At 57.0% G+C, this 20711-nt stretch overlaps 1 protein-coding gene across 2 annotated transcripts in view; it reads left to right on the forward strand.

Moving 5' to 3' along the window:
* ZSWIM8 (zinc finger SWIM-type containing 8) overlaps window positions 1–20711 on the forward strand; it is a 55947-nt gene that overhangs the window by 21250 nt on the left and 13986 nt on the right. For both annotated transcript variants that reach the window (XM_075934632.2, XM_089780003.1), the window contains 12 exons: window positions 3229–3401; window positions 6570–6677; window positions 9427–9508; window positions 9862–9982; window positions 10378–10579; window positions 11541–11716; window positions 12661–13645; window positions 15156–15287; window positions 16860–17039; window positions 18879–19062; window positions 19489–19587; window positions 20188–20312. In XM_075934632.2, the coding sequence (XP_075790747.2) occupies window positions 3229–3401; window positions 6570–6677; window positions 9427–9508; window positions 9862–9982; window positions 10378–10579; window positions 11541–11716; window positions 12661–13645; window positions 15156–15287; window positions 16860–17039; window positions 18879–19062; window positions 19489–19587; window positions 20188–20312 (2567 nt within the window). The remainder of the gene's footprint in view (window positions 1–3228; window positions 3402–6569; window positions 6678–9426; window positions 9509–9861; window positions 9983–10377; window positions 10580–11540; window positions 11717–12660; window positions 13646–15155; window positions 15288–16859; window positions 17040–18878; window positions 19063–19488; window positions 19588–20187; window positions 20313–20711) is intronic.

The raw sequence follows: 20711 nt of genomic DNA on the forward strand, positions 1-20711 counted from the left end.
CAGACAAATGGTATGACCACGGCCTCAAGAGCAGTCTTCTTTGCCCAAGGACTCTTGTAGTCTGAAGGCTACAGCAGAGAACCTGTGACCAGAAGCATCCAGGATTGAATGCCCTGCTGAGCTATGTACTTCTTAGCCTTGAAGTTTTGGACAGCTTACTTGGCTTCTTGAAGCCCCGTTAGTCCTGGTGGAAAACAGTGTGACAAGCAGGCACTCTCCTGAAAACTGGATGCGTGATCTAATCTGTGCCTCTTGTTGGGGAAATGTCATGTAACGCATTTGTCTCCATGATGGTCTAATTCTTTGTCAGTAACTTAATCTATTACTAGATTCCTAATGGCAGGATGACGTTCACGCTGCTAATAAAATAAATGTACTGCAGAGATGAAGTGTGCAATTCTGATGAATCCATGTGAGCAGGTGACTGACGGTTGTAGGCCTGCAGTTGTACTGCAAGAGGGGCATGACGTTTCAATGGAACCAAGGGCCCCTTCAGAGGTCCTAGTAAAGAACTGGAGCAGGGTCGGTGAAGGCGGCTCCCATGGATCAGGGTAGTGACATGACTTCCACCATTTCCCCTGATTGTTTCCTCTGTCCTGTAAGCATTACTCAGACTTGGCTGTGGCAGAGTAAAGACTCACCCCAGACATGCCACAACTTCTTGCTCACTAGCAGGGGCAGGGCTGGAAGAGAGTTCTCAGCCGGATGCCAGGCACTCTAAAGGCATTGTAGCTGCGCCTAATGACCCTCTGCTGCTGTCGACCTGGGCAGGTTGGAAGGTAGATCACAGTGGTTTTTGCTTATCGAGGTAGCCTGTAAAAATGCCACTGCTCAGCACTGCGAAGGGGCTTCAGCTACTCCAGGGCTGACTGTCACAACAATAGCCTGAGCTCTAGGGAAGGAGGCAGTGTGTGCTTCTTTCGATGACCGTATATGGGCTGGGAACCATGCCCCACGCTAATCTGGAGCTAAACAGTGGAACTGAGCCAAATTAGCTTCAGTTGACATTTGAGGGCACATCCAAACCACTGATACCTGGACTGAAATGCTGGCAGGGCCCTGAAAGAGGAGCTGTACAATAGCTATTGGACTTTGAAGAATGAGTTAAAAGGAAATTGGCTGAAATGCAATAATGCTTGGGAAACTACATTCAATAGGTTCTCCTTTTCTGCGAGGGAGGCTGCCAGCAAAACTTGTCCTAGTAAGAAAATGGCAACAGCAAGGTGTAGAGCAGGGGTGGGCAATAATGTTTTGCCAGGAGCCACTTCAAAAATTTGCGGAGTGGCCCTGGGCTGTACCACAAGGTGTGGGGCCTCAAATGGAAGGGCCAGGGCCAGTATGCTTCCTCCCCCTCAGACCAGGATTGGTCTGGAGGTGGGGGAGCCTCTTTGCCCCCCAGGTTCCTTCTAGATACCTATGCCCCTGGCGATGGGAGGAGACTTCCTGTGCTCTTCTGCCCCCAGGCCAGTCAGGGCCCAGGGGTGGGGGAGCGTGCAAGCAAAGTCCCCTCCTGCCCTGCCAGGAGTGGGCAGCGCTTCAAAGCACTGCATGCTCCTCGCTCCTTTGTGCGCTTCCCCCTGCTCCCAGGCCCAAATTGGCCTGGCGGCGGAGGAGTGGCAGCGCCTGCGTGGGCGGATCAACCCGTTTGGCCCTCAGTGGCTGAGTGGCAGTTCTGCAGAAAAGGACCTGGGGATTATGTTGGAGGAGAAGCTGGATGGGAGTCACAGGGTTCCCTTCTCTCCAACGTGCCATTAGTCGCCTTGGGCTGCATTAGCAGGAGCATTGCCAGCAGATAGAAGTGACTATTCCCCTCTGTTCAGCACCGGGGAGGCCACATCTGGAGTGTTGTCTAGCTTTGGACCCCCAGGACAGAAAGGGCGTGGACACATTGGAGAGAGTCCAGTGGAGGGCCACAATCGTTCTTAGGGGGCTGGGGCACGTGGCTTCTGTAGTCTGCAGAAGAGTGCGGAGAGGGGTGGCAGCAGCCCTCAGCTCCGAGGGGATCCCCAATAGCTATTCAGGAAGCCAAGGTTCAGAGAGAGACTTTCATCCGAACTGAGCAGAAGTCTGTCATTGAATTGCCTCTGTGTTCTCCTGGATAATCCTTTTTAAGAGGGTCCCTGGAATTTCTCTTGACCATTTGTTTTCATTTGTATGAAAGCTGCTGTAGAGCCAGAGAACACAGGCTGCCTGCCAAATCCCAAGGGGATTGCTCCTTTTGGATCAGTCGTCCCTGACTTGTTGAGCGTGGGAGGAGTGCCAACAGGTGCCCAGGCACAACAGAGCTGCACGTTCTAGGGATGTAATGGTGGAGTGGAGGAACCGCTAAGAAAGCACACAGCTTCTAGTGCTGTAGACTACACACACTCCTCTCTCCCCCACTCCTTGCCAGTACACTTGTTAGCAGTCTGGCCAGCAGCCTGGCTCAGTGCTGGCTCGCGACAGGTTCAGGACCTACCCCCGCTGCAGCTCTGCATTTAAATCGTATTAGGAGCTGGGAGGGCAGGTGGACCGGCTCAGTCAAGGCTCACGCTGGGTCCAGGAGCTCCGACACTCTTTTCCCCTCCCCCTCAAGACAGGGACTGTGGCCACCTTCTCAGAAGCAGCAGCGCAGGGCGACAGGCAGCTGGCCCACGAGGGGAGCTGGCTTTTAAACTGGCTCCCCTTGCGGACCAGCCCGCACCTGGCACCCTGCACTGCTGCCTCTGATACACTGGCTGCCGGCCTCGCCCCCAGGGACTGTAGAATGGTCGAGTAACCGATAAGAATTCATGAGGCTACTCGGCTATTCAACTAACCGATATTGAACATCCCTCGCACGTTCTGCAAGTGGGTCTGGCTGGAATCCTTTGGTTTTGAAGTAGCATCTTAGGATTTATCTAGCCCATTCCCCGTCAGTGCAGCAGGGCTGAATTCAGTTCTCCTAAGCCCTGCCTAGTCTAGGTGCCCAGTGCAGCCTGGAACGTCTCTGCTGATGAAGTTCCACAGGTTTTTGTGGCAGCTTACAGAGCTTTCCTGGACGAGAGATTAAACCTGGGGTTTGATGTCTCTTGCCAGGTGTAAATCAATGGCTTGCTGGTAAAATAGTGTTACATTCTGAGACGTAACAAGAGGCTATCCCAGTCTGATTGCTGTTCCAAGAATCGGAAACGTGCACAGCCCCACATGTTCCTATGCACACTGCCCAGTGTCGCACCTTGACCGTAACTTTGGCCTGTTCTCCACCAGGTTTCCACCTCAGCGCCACAGTGGTACCACCGCAGATGGTGCCCCCGAAAGGGGCGTACAACGTGGCAGTGATGTTCGACCGATGCAGGATCACCTCATGCAGCTGTACATGTGGGGCCGGGGCCAAGTGGTGTGCCCATGTTGTGGCCCTCTGCCTCTTCCGGATACACAATGTAGGTCTAAATCCAATTGTCATTCTCTAGGTATTGCCCTGTAGTGCCATTGGGGCTTTGGAGACCCCTGCTTCCTTCTCTCCAGTGAAGTGTCTGTTCTTTATCTAATGGCAAGATCGTTGAGTCAGGCCACTTTGGAGTCTGGAGCCTTTGGGTGGCAATGCGGGCCCTAGACAGTCACAGTTTGAATTAAGGTAGGATGGAAAGTCCCTTGATACTGTTCATCCCACTGCAACTGGATACACAGCCCCTCTGCCCTGTTTAGTGTTTCCCGGGGGGGGGGGGGGTATTCCTCCTCCCGCCTGCAGAGGGTCTGTCAAGGCTGATTCCCCCACTCTGGCACGATAAATGCCAAAGTGGGGGCCCGCAAAAGCCACCCCAAAACCTGATCTCTGCAGGCTTTGGTATAAAGCTTCCCCCCAAAATCGCAAAACCCTGGATTTTGGGGATAAAATCCGCTGCCACCATCAAGTGCTTTTGAACCCACAAACAGGGGTGGACACTTGAAACCAACCCCAGGGCACCCCAAGCTCTTCTCCAAAGAGCCCGAAAAAGAAATAGAAAATACCAGTTGCAGTCTGTGGCTGCTGGCCCCTAGTCAGAGGCCTGCAGGTCCCACGGACAGATCTTCCAGGACACAGAACTGAACCGATACCAGGTTAATAGAAAAGAAAGCACTTTTATTATCACAACAATACTCCTGTTGCAAGTATAATGACTAGATGGAGAAAGTCACCAATTAATACACTCATGGGGATGCCCATGGGCTCCGGACTTAGTTACAAAAGGGAGGGAAACCCATTTCTAACAGCACAGACATCAGATCCAAAGTCCCATGACAGAAAACAATAAAACCTAACGGCTGTATCTAAACTTTACCCTACTTACACATTATGAAGTTTTTTTTTTCTTGGAGAGAGACAGGTCTTCTGTCTCCCTCGGTATCTAGGGCAAACTGGCTCAGAGACAAAGGAGGGAAAACCCAAAATTCCTTTGTTCCAGTTTGAAATCCTTATCTGCATTTCTATTGGCTGACTGCTACCTAGCTAGGTACAGTTAACCCCTTACTCCCCAGGCTGCTCCCCATCCCTCAAGGTCATGACAGGGTCAGTCTTGGGTTGGAAATCTTTGCAAGCCTGGGCTGTCTTGGGATTTGAAAGCTCTTGTGCTGGTCAGTCGTCCTGAGTTGCATTTGTCAGTCGTGATCTCCATGTGCCCTTGCTCATTCTCTGTGCTGTGCTGCAGGTAGGGTTTCTGCTGCCTGCCAGGCTGACCCTCACGGCATGAGCCTGGATTGGTTTTATTAGTGCCATTATGGCGATGCACAAGCAGCGGCGAGGCACTCCGTGCCCCAGCGTGTTCCAGAATGCAGTGTTGGGACACGCTCCATGTAGCCTTCTCTTGCAGATTGATCTGCTGAGTGCGTGGTTTTTCAGAAGCTTGGAAATGCTTTTTAAGGAGGATTTGAGTGTAGCATGTGGACAGGCAAAGAAGCTTTTGCTTTGCTATGGAGCAGTTACAGTCCATAGTAGCTTTTACTCACATTCAGGCCTATAAATACCTAAAGAGGTGCTAACTACCTGTGAACGTTCACTAATTTTCCAGTGGCATTTCACCATGGAGAAGCAGCATGTACGTAACCTGATGCATGCTGCTTTTAGTCTCCAGGTGGCAGCTGAGTATTTTAAGCCAAATGTCTGCTCTCAAGTAGTTACTCCACTAAAATAAAGGTTGGTATGGGAGGCTGCAAATAGGCAGCAGGTTTCCTGATTCATGGCATTAAGCCGTGACAAAAGCAAACCAGCATCTCTCCCGCCAGAGAGCATTGTGTTAATGGTTGACTGGTAACCCTCACTGCTTACCTGTTAGTTAACCTTTGGGGGCTGGAGCCTGGCCTGGCCTGGAGTGGCCCCTTGCCCCCGATTAACGAGTTAACTAAATAGACGGGATTTTACATCCCTGGTTTGCACACGCTGAGGGCTTGTCTCCGCTTACCTGGAGACCGACACTGCAGAGATCGACCTCCCAAGGTTTGATTTAGCGAGTCTAGTAAGAACCCACTGCATTTACTGCTGATGGCTCCCCGGGTCACGGGGAGCAAGGGAAGTCGATGGGAGAGTTTCTACCCTCAACCTGCTGCGGTGGGAACGCCGGGGAGATTCGACCTCAGGGTATGTTGACTCCAGCTGTGCTGCTCACGTAGCTGGAGCTGCGTATCTGCTGGCTTTCTCCCGTAGTACGAACCTGGCCTGAGCATGGAAAGGGAGCCTCATGTAAAGGGTATTGCCAGGGCAGGTGCCAAAACGTTGTGGGCCGGAGGTGGGGAGCTCAGATGACACCCCCATGCCTCCTCGCTTTGGTCAAAATTTGGAAAGGTCTCAATTCTGCCTCCTTCATGTTCCACTCCTCTCTTGGTCCTGCTCTGCTACCTACATAGGCACCAACACAGACACAATTTTCTACACTCTGGGTCCTAGTGGCGCCCCCCACAGTCTGGCACCTGAGGCGGCTGCCTCAGTTCGCCTCGTGGTAAGGCCAGCCCTGGGTATTGCTATATGCAGACCTACCCAGATGCAGAACTAAGTCATTTAGCAGTGGTGTCCTACTCATTGAAATGCTCTTGCTTTTTTCTAGTTTAAATGTAGATGGCTTCTGCTGGGAGATGGTGTTCTGCATAGTGAAAGAATGTATGGACCTGGCTTTTACTGTCTACCATCTATTTTTTAAAAGGCTGGAATGAAGAGAAACAGAATTTAGAATTCGAATGAAGAAGCATCTAGCACTGTAGGTGAAAGGAGCGGTGATCCAAGGGCTCGCTCTTTTGCCAAAAGCTAAACAATCCTGTCCTGATAGAGGTTTGTTTGTGAATTCTCTGCCAGCGTTGGTGCACCTGCTAGCAATAATGGAGTTTGTGCATAGCAGTTAGTAGGAATCCCTTGTCATGGAAATTCTTTAAAACAGGTTTTGTAAAATCTAGTCCTAGATGGTTTGAGTTCAGGCTACAGCATTGTCCTACATGATATCAAGAAACATTCACATCCGCATGGAGCCGGCACCAAGGCTAAAACCCTGCTGGCAACACCTGTGCTTAAACATGGCCGTTACTAGCACTGATTCAGTCATCCTGTGGACAGCAGGGCTGTTGCATCTCTTCTCTTCTCCCTCCAGGCATCTGCGGTGTGCTTGCGAGCGCCCGTTTCAGAGTCCTTGTCTCGGCTTCAGAGAGATCAGCTACAGAAATTTGCTCAGTACCTGATCAGTGAACTCCCACAACAGGTAAGTGGAGACAGTCTTGTATCAATGGAACCCTGTTAAACTCACCCTCCGATGCTTTCACCTCTGCCTGTAACGCTTTCCTCCCCAGACAGCCAGCTCCTGTCCGATCGCTTTCTAGTAACTGGGGAGGCTTTCTCTTGTTGCTTGTGTGTGGTTTAACAGTTGTGTTGCAGGTAAAGGGTTAGAATTATCCCGAACAGGGGAGAGGAGAGTGGTGCTTGGTCAGCCAATGTTAAAATGTCTTGAGACAGCACATGGGCATACACAGGTGCAGAGCTCATGGTTATGAAGAGCGTGATCTTCCAGAAGAAAAGCAATGACAAGGGGCAAGGGCCTAGTGTTCCAAGCACAAGTCACTGTTGGTGGCCTCTTGATTGTATATGAATTTAGTGCAGAGGAAAGTTGCCTGATTTGCCAGCCCTGGGAATGGTCTGCAGAACATGTACTGTGGGGCCAGTGGCGTTCCACACCCTGCCTCACCAGTGTTTGAACCCTCATCTAAGGAGGCCGCCCACCGGTAGGGGTGGAAGGATAGTTCAGTTTCTGATTCTGAGCTGTCCAGTCTCGCTGTCTCTGCTGAGGCTTGCAAAGCAGAGGGACAGCTATGATGGGCTTCATGGTGCGGCTAGCGTGGTCTTTCTCCCAGGCTGCAGTACCGTCCTTGGTCCCTACCGACCTGGGCTGCATTCAGATCAGTGAGAATGGGCTGTAAGATTTTTACCTGAGTTGGTATTTCTCAACCAGTGGATCAGGAGCTGTGAACGGCTGAAATTCTTAAATCTCTACTCCCCATCCCCACCCACCTTATCCTTCAAGGGCAAGGATTGTCCGTCTGCCTCTTGCAAAGCATAGGCTTATGGTTGGAGACAGGTGGAGAGAAAACTAGTAAATGTAAGGCGGTTTTGGTGTGAATGGTGAGTAAAGGGTTTGCTAACCTGGAAAGGTCGAGCAGCGCTAGAGTGAGCCGCTCAATCCCCCTGCTTCCTCTGTGTGAATTTGGGTTTTCGGTGCACAGTGGAGCATGGCTCATTTCCACTAGAAGTGAGGGCTCTGTCCATGTGCACGCAGCACCTTTCGCACCTCGTGCAACGTCAGTCAGAACAGTGCAAGCAAGACTCCAGCCACCACAGGTATTTAGCTGGTCAGGAGCAGACAAGAGAGCAAATCCGTGCTGTAAAGACACTGACATACAGCTGCTGTGTCTGTGCTCTAGATAGATGCAGTTGCATGCGCCAGCAGGAAGAGAAGTGAGAGAGAACCGGCCTTTCTTGCTCTCTCCAGAGGTTGTTGACTTCGGCACCCTGGAAACACGAATAGTACTGCTGGCAGGTGTTCCTCAGCAATGAATGGGCGGGCTGGCTGGCATATGGAAGGTGTCCCATCTCCTCCGATAGTGCGTGTGATCCTGGATAGCTGTCGCTTCCCAAAGGCCTTTAAGGGAGGGTCTGCCCAAATTCATCTTCTGGCCCCCACAGTGCTGGGGGTCAAGGTGTCGAGTGTGGTACTTGCAAGTACTTTGTGTACTCGCTGTAAAGCGTTGCTTCTGTGAAGCGCTGGCGAGTCATGTGAGGTGGCCTTTTCTCCTTATTTCCAGCTGATGAAAAACATGTCCTACTCCAGGGAAGCTAGTCGCTCCCAGTGTGCAGGGGAAATGGTCATGGAGCATGAGTGTAAGGGCTGGAGCTCTTGGGGGATTCTGCCTTATGACGCCTGTGCCATGGCGCAGGAGAGCATGTGGGCCCTGCTCCTGAGAGCTACCTGCACTGGGGAACTGTCTCCCTGGAGCCGTTGGGTGCACAAGTGTGTTTCTGAGGTGTCTCCCCCTCAGGCGCTAGTGTGTGGAGTGAGGAGTTCCTTGGGGCTACAGCCTGCAAGGGGTGAGTGGTCTTAGCAGTGACTTCTCCCTGAATGCCTGGCCTGTGTCTCCGGCACGGAACGCCCCTACTGCCCTCTTGCGGGTGTTGTTTTCCTTTGATCTCAAAGTGAAGATGGGTCCATGTCGTTGCCAAATTCCTGACCATGTGGGCGGGTGTGCAGGGAGCATTTTACTCCAGTCTCAGGTACCCGATCCACTCTGCCCTGGGGAGATGGGGAGTGGGTGCAGAGAGGAGTCCTGTCTGACCCGTGGCTGTACCACTCAGTCTCCATAGTCGGTTGTGGTTATTGTGCGGGTGAATCCTGGTAGCAAATGGCCTGAAGCCAGAAAGCCAGCCTCTGTCCCTGCCCCGCAGCTCCTGGGTCAGCGGGGCTGCCCGGGCTCCAGCACCCAATCAGCCATTCGGTAGCCTAAGGGATGAGTTGGGGACGGGAAAGGAAGCTTATCGAGGGGTACAAGAGAATGGGGGAAGCGGCGCTTGGGATTGCACAGTCCTTTCACTGCTCTCCTAGTCACCCTTCCCCTCCCCAGGCGCCCCCGTTTGCCTGTAGGGTGCAGGCTGTGCAATGCAAACGCTGAGCGGAGGAAGGTGCCTAGGTGGAGCGAGAAGGGTTGTAGTGCAATAGCACGGGGCGTTCCCTCCGCGCTCCTGGGTTTTATAGGCTGTTGCACGTGTCAGGCGTGCAGGAGCCCCTGGGTGGACAACTAGGAAAGGAGCCCCGAAAGCTAGCCCGCAGACAAGTGTTTCCAGCGGCTGACAGGCCAGCCGGCCCGCGGTCGCAGCAATGGACATGGGTCTCGGCTGGCTGTGACAAGGCAAGGTGTGCGGATGCACTTTCAGGTCACACTCAACATACGTCTCCTGTGTTTTAGATCCTTCCTACCGCTCAGCGCCTACTGGATGAGCTGCTGTCTTCTCAGTCCACTGCCATCAACACAGTGTGTGGAGCCCCAGGTAGCTGGAATAGTCTGGTGGGAAGCGGGTGTGTCTCCTCTGACTGTCACTGGGTTCCTGGGGTGGCTGTGGGAAGGGTTTGTGTGAACTGGGGGAACAGAGCCTGCTGAGAAGGCCAGGTGTGTGCTCTTGGCTCTGCACAGGCTGGCTGTTTGTAGCAGAAGGTGTTGTCCAGTGACCCTGTGTGCAGTGACTGCAGTGTGTTTCCAGGCCCCCTGAACAGTTCTGAGACTGTTGCTCTCTAGATGGGGTGAAGTTACAGTCGCTGCTTATCTGCTGCCTGCGGTCTCTTGGGCTGTGGGTCGTAGACGGCAACTCTCCAACACCTGCCGACTGTTCTGTTCTTTCTCAAGATCCCACTGCTGGTCCCTCAGCCTCAGACCAAAGCACCTGGTACCTGGATGAATCTACTTTAAGTGACAACATAAAGAAAACCCTTCACAAGTTCTGTGGGCCCTCTCCTGTTGTCTTCAGGTAAACGGCGCCTCCCCCAGAGTAGGGACTTACCCCTGCCTACAAAGGGCTGTGGCATTGGGCTCAGAGTCCACGGGAGTGCTCTCCTTTGCTGCTCCACAGACCGTAGTGTGTAAGTGGCATCAGGCCATGGGGTCACTCTTCCAGGTAACGTTCTGTCTGCGCGTGCGGGGCAGTGTTGAGTCTGGGGAGATAAAACCCACTAGTGCTCGTTCAGTCTTGGCACAGCGTGTCCAACTTGCCTGCTCCTGTCTGGCTCTTATGCTAACTCGTAAGTGACACGTTTGTCCAAGCCCCTCTCGAAATGCAAGTCTTGGGTGGCCCAGGATCTCTGTGGATGTGGCTGTGCTTTGCCCCGTCTCATTCCTGTTCTCCCTCCCCTTTCATTCCCACAGCGATGTCAACTCGATGTACCTCTCCTCCACGGAGCCGCCAGCTGCTGCAGAGTGGGCGTGTCTCCTCCGTCCCCTGAGAGGCAGAGAGCCGGAGGGGATCTGGAACCTGCTCTCCATTGTTCGGGAGATGTTCAAGCGAAGGGACAGCAACGCAGCCCCTCTGCTGGAGATCCTGACTGAGCAGTGTCTGACCTACGAGCAGGTATTCAGTGCCTCCGGGGCAGCACGCTGGCCAGGAGGGACCAGGCGATGGCCACAGCTGTTCAGTGCTGCTAGAATCCCTGGCTTGGAAAAACGCCCAGTCTTTGTGCCCCTCCCTCCACAAGGAACTGCTCTCCCGTGGGTGCTGGGGCTGTGATGCTCCGTACACCACTGCATCCCATGGCGATGTCGGATCCTCTGACCCCTGCACCTCTTCTGGCCAGCCAGGGTGACTAGCTCTGCTGATGCTTCCAAGCCAGAGTCCGTCTGCTACACTTTGACTTAAGGGCCATGGATGGCAGAATGGCAGCCGCTTCACTGCATGTGGGAAGCTCTGAGCCTTTTCTCTAAATCTGTTCAAATGGTACCAACAACAATGTTGTGTGGATGTTGTGGAAGGGAAAAGGTTCATTGTGACAACCCAGGACACAGTAGAGGTGTAACCATGGACCTCCTCAGTGCCTGCCTCTGCCTCAGATTGAGCGAGGCAATCCCAGGGCTCGGTCCAGGCCCATTCAGTCCCTGCTGTGTCTGATGATGCCGCAAACGAGAGAGCTATTTGTGAGGGCATCTGTCCTTTAGGACCAGACTGAGCCGACCAGTTCACTTCATGTCGGGCACTCAGCTGCAGCCAGCTGGTGGTAACGTCAGTCACTGCCAGTGTGCTGGATTTGCCACTGTTGTACTGCGGACTATATTTCCTCGCGCTTCCCCATCCCGTGTCAGTCTGCTCTCGCTTTGATTCTAGTCTGAGGTTTCATCCACCCCCAGGTTTCAATGGGTCTCTGCCTTCATGCCCGTAATACAAACCCAGGCGTCGCATGTCTAGCCACAGAACGGACTATTCCTGTTCGTCACTTGCCATTTACTTCCAGAGTTCATGTCCTCCAGCCTGTGCAGATGTGGGTGGGTGGGACCCGGGAGCGGAGGGCGCGGCTGCACTGAATGTGTCTCCTCCTCAGATAACGGGTTGGTGGTACAGCGTGCGAACGTCCGCCTCCCACAGCAGTGCTAGCGGGCACACCGGGCGCAGCAATGGCCAGTCGGAAGTGGCTGCACATGCCTGTGCCAGCATGTGCGATGAGATGGTGGTTCTGTGGCGCCTGGCTGTGCTAGACCCAACCATCAGCCCACAGAGGTGAGCATCAGGGTCAGATCATCTTTAACGGGTTCCTTCGAGTCCCTTTCCACTGCCTTGATGTAGTCTGTGGGCCACACGCACTTTGGTTTTGGGCCTTGCACCCCTCGTGATGGAATTGTACTTCCTTCGTTGGACTTGCGCTGTCGCTAAGACGCGCTCTCCTGTCCGAGAGAAACGTAATCGCTTTCGGCTCTACGTGCTGGCATTCCTCCGTTTCTAGCCCTGCTTTCCAAAGTGAACGTCTGCGTCTTGTCTGTCTGGTCCCTTTGTAACGTGCCCGTATGGTTCTGCACGAAGTTCTGATCTCTGCGGGCGGAGGGAGGTTTCTGAGTGGCAGTGCACTGCAGGGTTTGGTTACATGACACCCACCCTCGTGGCGTAATTGGCTTCGGGAGGTCTTAGTTCTGACTGACAGTCTTTGCCAAGTATCGGGCCTTGCTTTGCGTTCCATTTCCGCTCCCGCTGGACCAGCGCGCGGCAGAGCTGACAGGTGTAGCTGTCTTGTTGCTTTGTTGTGGACATTTATGTAGATGAGTTGAGCCCTTGAGTGCTCACTCGAGGAGGGCCATTGGCACTGATGGGAGCCAGCATAGTCCAGCGTCAAACCCCATGCAAACCTCCTCGCCTGGCTCTGCCTGTGCCGCCCACCCTGCTGTACAGCCGCTGCCTGGGCAGCCTGCGAGTGTCACCTTCGGGGGGTTTGGCTGCGCAGCGCTTCCCCCTGAATCCCCTGCCTACAGCCCAGCTAGACTTGGCAGCATTGGGCTTCCATGGCGCAGGCCTGCCTAGAAGCTGGTTCCCTTCTCTGTCGCCGCCTTGCTGGTTTCCTGCGTGCGGGGTGGCCCGTGCTACGGCAGCGGGCGGGTTTCCTGTGAGCGGGGTGGGGAGTGGTTTGTCATGGTGCCTTACAGCGGCTTCTCTTTCCTCTCCTCGTGCTCCAGGCGCAGGGACCTTTGCACCCAGCTCCGCCAGTGGCAGCTGAAAGTCATAGATAATGTCAAGAGGGGGCAGCACAAGAAGTCCCTGGAGAAGCTCTTCCAGGGTTTCAAGCCCGCTGTGGAAGCCTGCTACTTCAACTGGGAGGAGGCCTATCCCATCCCTGGCATCACCTACAGCAGCGCGGACAAGAAGAACTCGTTCTGCTGGGTGAAGGCGGTCCAGCAGAGGAGCTGCCGCTTGCAATGTGCAGAGACCGCGTGTGAAGCAGGCAGAGGCCTGGGGCAGGAGCCTGGGGACAGGTCACGCCCCTCTTCGCAAGAGCCAGCCGTCCGCCCGAAGGAGCTCCTTGGGAAGCGGAAGGCTGTCTCGGAAGCCCCGCAGCGAGCTTTGCGCCGCCTCTCGGCAGAGGGAGAGAAGGCCGTGTACAAGCCAGCAGCAGGCAAGGCCAAGCTGCCGGTGGGGAAAAGCGTCGCCAGTAAGCACAGTGGGAAACGCCGCATGAGCAGTGAGGACAGCTCTCTGGAGCCAGATCTGGCAGAGCTGAGTCTGGACGACAGCAGCTTGGCTCTGGGGGCGGAGGCCAGTAACACCTTCAGCTTCACCGAGAGCCCCGTGAGCAGGAGCTACAGGGACACCTTTGAAGAGGACGGGGGGGTGTACTTCTCAGAAGGGCCGGAGCCCAGCGCCAGGAGCAATCCCGCTGCCAAGAAAGCGCCCAAGGACCCTGAAGAGGGAGCGGGCAGCGGCGACGACGAGCTGCCCTCTGCCGACGAGAACGGCGGTGGGCCGGGCCGGAAGGCGGAAGCGGGCGAGAATGGCGCAGCAGGGGGCGGGCAGGAGGGAGAAGAGGACGATGATTACCAGGTGTACTATCTGAATCCCCAGGAGGTGGCCAAGGAGGAGGAGGACAAAGTGGAGGGGGGCAATGAAGAGGAGCAGGACATCTTTGCTGGCATAAAGCCCCTGGAGCAGGAGAACAGGATGGAGGTGAGCTAGCGGCAGTGGGAAAAGAGCAACCTGGGATTATTTTTCATATTTGTATCACGTGGGGGGGAACCTTTTTTCCATGCGGGCCATTGGTGCACAGACCAATCCATCATGGGGGACAGCCCGGGGGGGGGTGAGGGGGGGGGGAGGAGGCTGCCCTGGCTCTGCATTGCTCCTGGAAGTAGCTGCCACGTCTGGCCCTTAGAGGCGTGGCCAGGCAGCTGTGTATGGTGCATGCTGCCTGTGCCCACAGGTACTGCCTTGCAGCTCCCATTGGCCATGGTTCCCAGCCAATGAGAGCCGTGGAGCCAGCGCTGGGGGCAGGGCAGCGTGTGGCATTTCTGTGGTCTCCCCCGTGCTTAAGGACCGAAGGACATGAGATTGGCCCTGGGGCACATGAAAGTGAGCTGTGGGCCTGGGGTTCCCCACTGCTGTGTGTGTTACACTCGTGAAGCACGTTGAAGGAACGTTGCACGTTGGCACGGTCCGGTTGAGAGGCTGGAATTGAAGCTGGCTGTGCTACGTTATTTTGGTCCCCACTAGGATCAGCCATCTGCCCTTCTTTGCTAAGCTCAGCGGATGGTAGGACCTGGCGCGTTAGGCTCTGCGGGGCAGTGTGTTCTAGCCGCGGCGAGCGCGTCTGCTCGTTTCTCCCGCCCCGGCCAAGGCTCGTCTCTTCCCCTCCCTGGCTGCTCCTTGCCTGACCGTCTCTAATCTCCCATGCCAGCATCCCGGCTCCCCGTCCATTCCCTGTCCCCATAGCCAGCCCGGCTCCTTGTTCCTTTGCCCATTCCAGCTCTCCCTTCCCGCTCTTGTCTGACCAGTCTCATTCCCTGTCCCCGCTGCTCCAGGGCCCAGTCTGCCTCCTTGGGCTCCTTGGACAATTTCTGCACTTGTCCCAGTCTTTTGGCCCAACCAGTCCCAGTGCCCTTACCCCCAGCTCGGTGGTAGATTCCCTCCCCCCCCCCGCTTCCTCGCCCCAGCTGGCTCCCAGCTTCCGCTCCTTGTCTCCGTGCCCAGCCAACCCCTCCAACTTCCAGGCCCCTCCCTTCTCCAAGGTGTCTTGGTTCCAGTCTGATCCCTCACCCAGGGCCAGCGCTCGCCCCCTCTGCATTCCAGGTAAGCAGGTTCCTTCTCCACAGGAGAGGCAGGCTCCCCGCTCTCTGTTCTGGGGCCCTGCCTGGCTACAGGGGCCGAGGGCAGGCCAAGTCGAGGGCGCTGAGCCCCGTGGGGCTGGAATTCAGCTGACGCGCGCTGGCGTTTTTTCTTAAGGTGATCGCTTGGCCAAATTTGGGTGGATTTGAATGGGGCATCCCCAAAGCATGTCGCTGGCAGGCCAGTGCCCTTCTAAATGTCAAGCTGCTGCTCTGAGCCATGGGGCACAAGAGCTTCTCAAAGCAAATGTTCTGCACGAACAAGCCAGCGTGTTTCCCTCGCCTCACCCTGGGCGGGGCTGCCTCCCACTGCGAGCCCGTGGATTCAGTCCGACCCGCTGTCCCTTCATTTCCAGATCCTCTTTGCCTGTGCGGAGGCGCTCTACGCGCACGGCTACAGCAACGAAGCGTGCCGGCTGACTGTGGACCTGGCCAGGGACCTGCTGGCCAACCCTCCGGATCTCAAGGTGGAGCAGCCCCCCACCAAGGTAGAGCAGCCGTGGCTCCAGTGGAGTGGGGGACAGCTCTGCCTGCTCCTTGCAGCAGCCGTGTTCGGCTGCTCGTTCCCAGGAACCAGGGTATTGAGCAGAGCAGCCAGTCAATGGGGTCCCGCCCCCCGAGGAGTTGAAATTAGGGCTGGGACTTCTGGCCTCATTGCCAGACTAGCCAAGTAGCCCGTCATAAGACGGGATTTTCAGGTCTCTCCTCCACGTCGGTCTTCTCTCCTGAGCCTCCGGTCTCGCTCCGTCTTTCTCTCTCTCTCTCCTCCTCCTACTGCTGCCCCCCTCTCTCTCAGCTCTCCTCCCCCTCCTGCTTCTCTCTGTCTCTTTCTCTTCTCCTCCCCCTCCTCCTCTCACTCTCTCTCCGCTCTCCTCCCCCTCCTGCTTCTCTCTGTCTCTCTTTCTCTTCTCCTCCCCCTCCTCCTCTCACTCTCTCTCCGCTCTCCTCTGTCTCTGTCAGGGATGCACATTTGTCCAGGCCCCTCTCCCTGGGCGTGTACATCACCGCCCCGCCCCCCTTCGCCTCCCGCCGTGGCGCTCGGCTGACATCTGCGCCGCTCAGCCGGGCCGCCGCAGGGGAGCAAGTGGCGGTTTGGGCCCTGCGCTCCCCATGGGGTGCGCACACCCCAAATGGCCGCTTGTGCCACTTGTTCCCGTGCAGCGGCCCGGCTGAGCGGCGCAGAAGTCAGCCGAGCGCCACGGCGGGAGGCGTCAGCGCCGCCCAGGGAACAGCCAGCGTTAGTCACAGACATTGGGCTACTCTGTATGTGTTGGCTCCTGCCTTGTGACCTCTCTCACTGACACGGCAGCACTGGTAAGGGCACTGGTTCCTGTGCTGGGCTCTCGCCTGCCCTGGGCCTCTCTGGCTGGGGAGCATTTCACCAGGGAGGGCAGGGCCTTGGAGGGACTTTCAGCCTCCCTCGCCCTGGTTCTGGTTTGCCACGTGGGAACCCCAGGGACCAGCTCCTGCCGATGGTCCCCCGCTGGAGCCAGACACGTCTCTGAGCCGCGCTGTGTGGTGCAGTGCCAGTGCTGGGAAATGCCTTGTCTTCCCACAGCCCTGCGTTGCTTGCCTGGGCTTGTGCTTGTTCAGCCCTCAGTCTCCTCCTGGGTAGCATGCTCCATTGCTTGGACCCTGCCGCAAGCTGCGTGGGGATCTTGGGGGTTTTGGGGGGGGCACATGAGGAAGGAAGGGGTGGCTGGGAATCCGCATGGCACTAAGCACGTGCTGGTGGGGTCCCTGCCATGGGAAGGGAAGGGACATAGTCCCAGCCGGCATCCAGCATTACGTCGCCATGTGGGGGAAGGGCAGGAGGGGCCACCCAGACCCCGTGGCAATGGGGGTTCTGCACCAGAAGGGTGCCGTGTGCAAATGTGGGTCTGTTCATCGCCCCCAAACTGCTGAGTGACGGAGGGGCAAGGCACTGCTCCGTGTGCTCTCCCCGTGGCACAGCTGGGAGGTGCTCCTGCCTGCAGAGCAGGGGAAGCGCTGTCCCACCCTCGCACTGCTGGGGCCAGTTCATTCCCTTGCAGACCTCTTATGAGCCACTCCTCGCCCAGGGGAAGAAGAACAAGGTGTCGACCAGCAAGCAGACGTGGATGGCGACCAACACGCTGTCCAAGGCTGCTTTCCTGCTGACGGTGCTGAGCGAGCGGCTGGAATACCACAACCTGGCCTTCCGCATTGGCATGTTCGCCCTGGAGCTCCAGAGACCCCCGGCCTCGACCAAGGCCCTGGAGGTACCAAGGGGCTCAGAAAGGCGGTGCCTCTGGGCAGCCCCATGCTGCTGGGGTTTCCCCGCTGCCTCCTACCTGTGGGCGTTCTCGCAGCAGTAGGCAGGCTGGTCGCCAGCATCACTCCTGTGCTGAGAGGCAGCGGGCTGGCTCTGTGGGAGGGAGCTCAGTGCTGGTTGGAGGAGGAAGGTGCATTTCAAGTGACTGGATTTAAGCCAGTGGAACCCTGTGCAGGCACTGGAAACGGCTGGGCGGTAAAGCCGGTCTGGAGCGCCACACAGGAGTTGCACTAATTGAACTGATCACTTCCCATTTGCAGGCCGCTGCTCCTGCCAGACCGTGCGTTTGGACGACACGGCGTGTGCACCGGCCGTGCGCCAGTGCCTGTGTGCCGCCTTGTAGAAATGGGATCTGCTCAGACCACGGTGCTGGGAGTCGCTGCTCCTGCCAGACCGTGCGTTTGGACGACACGGCGTGTGCACCGGCCGTGCGCCAGTGCCTGTGTGCCGCCTTCTAGAAATGGGATCTGCTCAGACCACGGTGCTGGGAGTCGCTGCTCCTGCCAGACCGTGCGTTTGGACGACACGGCGTGTGCACCGGCCATGCGCCAGTGCCTGTGTGCCGCCTTCTAGAAATGGGATCTGCTCAGACCACGGTGCTGGGAGTCGCTGCTCCTGCCAGACCGTGCGTTTGGACGACACGGCGTGTGCACGCCGGCCGTGCGCCAGTGCCTGTGTGCCGCCTTCTAGAAACGGGATCTGCTCAGACCACGGTGCTGGGAGTCGCTGCTCCTGCCAGACCGTGCGTTTGGACAACACGGCGTGTGCACCGGCCGTGTGCCAGTGCCTGTGTGCCGCCTTCTAGAAATGGGATCTGCTCAGACCACGGTGCTGGGAGTCGCTGCTCCTGCCAGACCGTGCGTTTGGACGACACGGCGTGTGCATGCCGGCCGTGCGCCAGTGCCTGTGTGCCGCCTTCTAGAAATGGGATCTGCTCAGACCACGGTGCTGGGAGTCGCTGCTCCTGCCAGACCGTGCGTTTGGACGACACGGCGTGTGCATGCCGGCCGTGCGCCAGTGCCTGTGTGCCGCCTTCTAGAAATGGGATCTGCTCAGACCACGGTGCTGGGAGTCGCTGCTCCTGCCACGTGCGTTTGGATGACACGGCGTATGCACCGGCCATGCGCCAGTGCCTGTGTGCCGCCTTCTAGAAACGGGATCTGCTCAGACCACGATGCTGGGAGTCGCTGCTCCTGCCAGACCGTGCGTTTGGACGACACGGCGTGTGCACGCCGGCCGTGTGCCAGTGCCTGTGTGCCGCCTTCTAGAAATGGGATCTGCTCAGACCACGGTGCTGGGAGTCGCTGCTCCTGCCACGTGCTGACCAATCCCCAGCCTTGGAACAAACTTGCTCCCTGAGGCTCTCCACACACTCTGCCTGGTGAGAAGCCTGGCACGGGGCGTGGCCGGGAGGCGGACCCACGGGAGTTCAGCAGTGTCTGTGCAGTGGAATGTGACCGGAGTATGGTCAGCTGCTGCCTCCTTGCTCTGTACTGCAGAGAGGGGTTGGCGGCTTGCCTTCCTAGCGACCGTCTGGCTGGAGGCTTCTCCACGGGTCCTGGTGAAGCCGGACCCTCCCCTCCCCCAGACCAGAGTGCTTGTTTGGAAAGGGAGGGGAGAAGGCTGTGTGTAGGGGAAAGCCCATGTGTCAGACTTGTGTGTCCGGCTGGCTAGACGCCAATGAATCGGTACCAACCGTTTCCGTTTGGTCGCGTGCACAGGGCAGGCTGTTCTACAGCCAACGGTCTCTGATGGCTTCTCTTGGTTTCCTTCTGGGGACCTGCAGGTGAAGCTGGCCTACCAGGAATCGGAGGTTGTGGCCTTGCTAAAGAAGATCCCTCTGGGCACCAATGAGATGAACACCATTCGAGGAAGGGCGGAGGAGCTGAGAGAAGGGACCTTGTGTGATTACCGCCCTGTCCTGCCTCTCATGCTGGCCAGCTTCATATTCGATGTGCTGTGCACTCCAGGTACGGCCCCGCTGGCTTGTTCTTGGGCTCTGAGCCGGGCGGCCAAAAGAAACTTGCAGGGGAAATTGCTCCTCGCTGCTGATGGTCGCAGCCCCATTCTCCTCTCTCCCCTGCACTTCTGCTGCTCCCTCCCTCAGAGCCGGCCTCCTGCCTCGCTTGCCTGTCGCCCAGGGGCATGGGGACCCTGACCCCATTGCATCCCCATGTGCATCCCTCAAATGGGCCCGGAGCCGTTCAGTGCGTGTTCTGGCCCCAGTGCTGCTGCTTCTGGGGGACACGCACCCCTAGCTCGCCGAGAACCGGGCAGGGCTCGCATTGGGAGGGCCAGGTGAGGGCAGACGGTGACTTGCAGTGAATACAGACCCCCGGCAGTGTGGGGTCCTGGCTTCACTCAGCTGCTCACTAACTTCCTTTCTGTCTCCCCAGTGGTTTCTCCCACAGGGTCCAGGCCCCCAAGCCGCAACTGGAATAACGAAATGCCTGGAGACGAGGAGCTCGGCTTTGAGGCAGCTGTTGCCGCACTTGGTAAGACTCCAGCTTTTCCTCCACCTTGCTGGGGCTGGGGGGCTTGTCTCAATCCTGCCCCTTCTGTGGTGCGGTGCCTGACTGCTTGGCCTGGCGGAATTGCCAGTTACGCACAGTCAGTTTGGAAGGGGTTAAAGCCTAGTAGAATTCCTCTGCGGGACACAGACTTGGCTTGGGTCTTCATGGGCGAGTTACACAGAATCCCTGGTCCCAGTCCTGTGTGTTAGCAAGCAAGGGGGGTGCCAGGCAGCTACCTGGGTGAGTGTAAAGGGAGCGTGTGCAGGGTTAACAGAATGATTTGCTCTCCACTGTGGCTGTATTTACCTGTGCCTCTGCAGGTGGGCGCCCTGGCCGCTCCCATTGGCCCGTGGATCACTCTTCCCGGCCAATGGGAGAGCAGGAAGTGGTGTCCCAGTTCTCGCCACTTCCCGCTGCTCCCCTTGGCCAGGAGTGGCAAACCCGCCAGCAGTGGGGGCTCGCCAGGGCTAACCCTGGCAGACCCGCAGGCTGGTCTTCGCGCACCCCTGAGATAAAATGTCTCCGATACTGATAAGCCCCTTGAAGTCACCTGTCTCCATCCTCCTGGTCTCGGCTCTGCAGGCATGAAGACCACAGTGAGCGAGGCAGAGCACCCTCTGCTGTGCGAGGGCACCCGGAGGGAGAAGGGCGACCTGGCTCTCGCGCTGATGATCACTTACAAGGATGACCAGTCTAAACTGAAAAAGGTGAGGAGCTGAGCTGCCCTCTCCTGGCACGGGGCTGCGCGCCATTGCCTGTGCTCTCCTTCCAGAGCCACGCTTCTCGGAGCCCAGAGCCACGCTTCCCGGGGCTGCACCCCTCACCTCGTTCTCCCTCAGGCCTCTCCCCTCACCCACAGGGATGCTGTCGCCTGCCTTTGGGTTTTCAGGCTACTTCTGCTCCGTCTTGCCCTGCCAAAGGGCTAGTCCTGTGCTCTCGGAGGCCTGGGGCTCTTTTCACAGGTTGTCCCCGGGTGCCTGTACAGAGCCCTGCCGCAAGCGTTTTACCGCTGGAGCAAAGCGTCAGAATGACGCTGGAAGGGTCTCTGGCTCCAGATGGAGCAGTCCCGTGTGCACCGGCCCTTCCAGAATGATGCAGTCCGAGTA

Source organism: Pelodiscus sinensis, chromosome 8 (genome assembly GCF_052426305.1).
Source record: "Pelodiscus sinensis isolate ZL-2025 chromosome 8, ASM5242630v1, whole genome shotgun sequence".
Classification (NCBI taxonomy): domain Eukaryota; kingdom Metazoa; phylum Chordata; order Testudines; family Trionychidae; genus Pelodiscus; species Pelodiscus sinensis.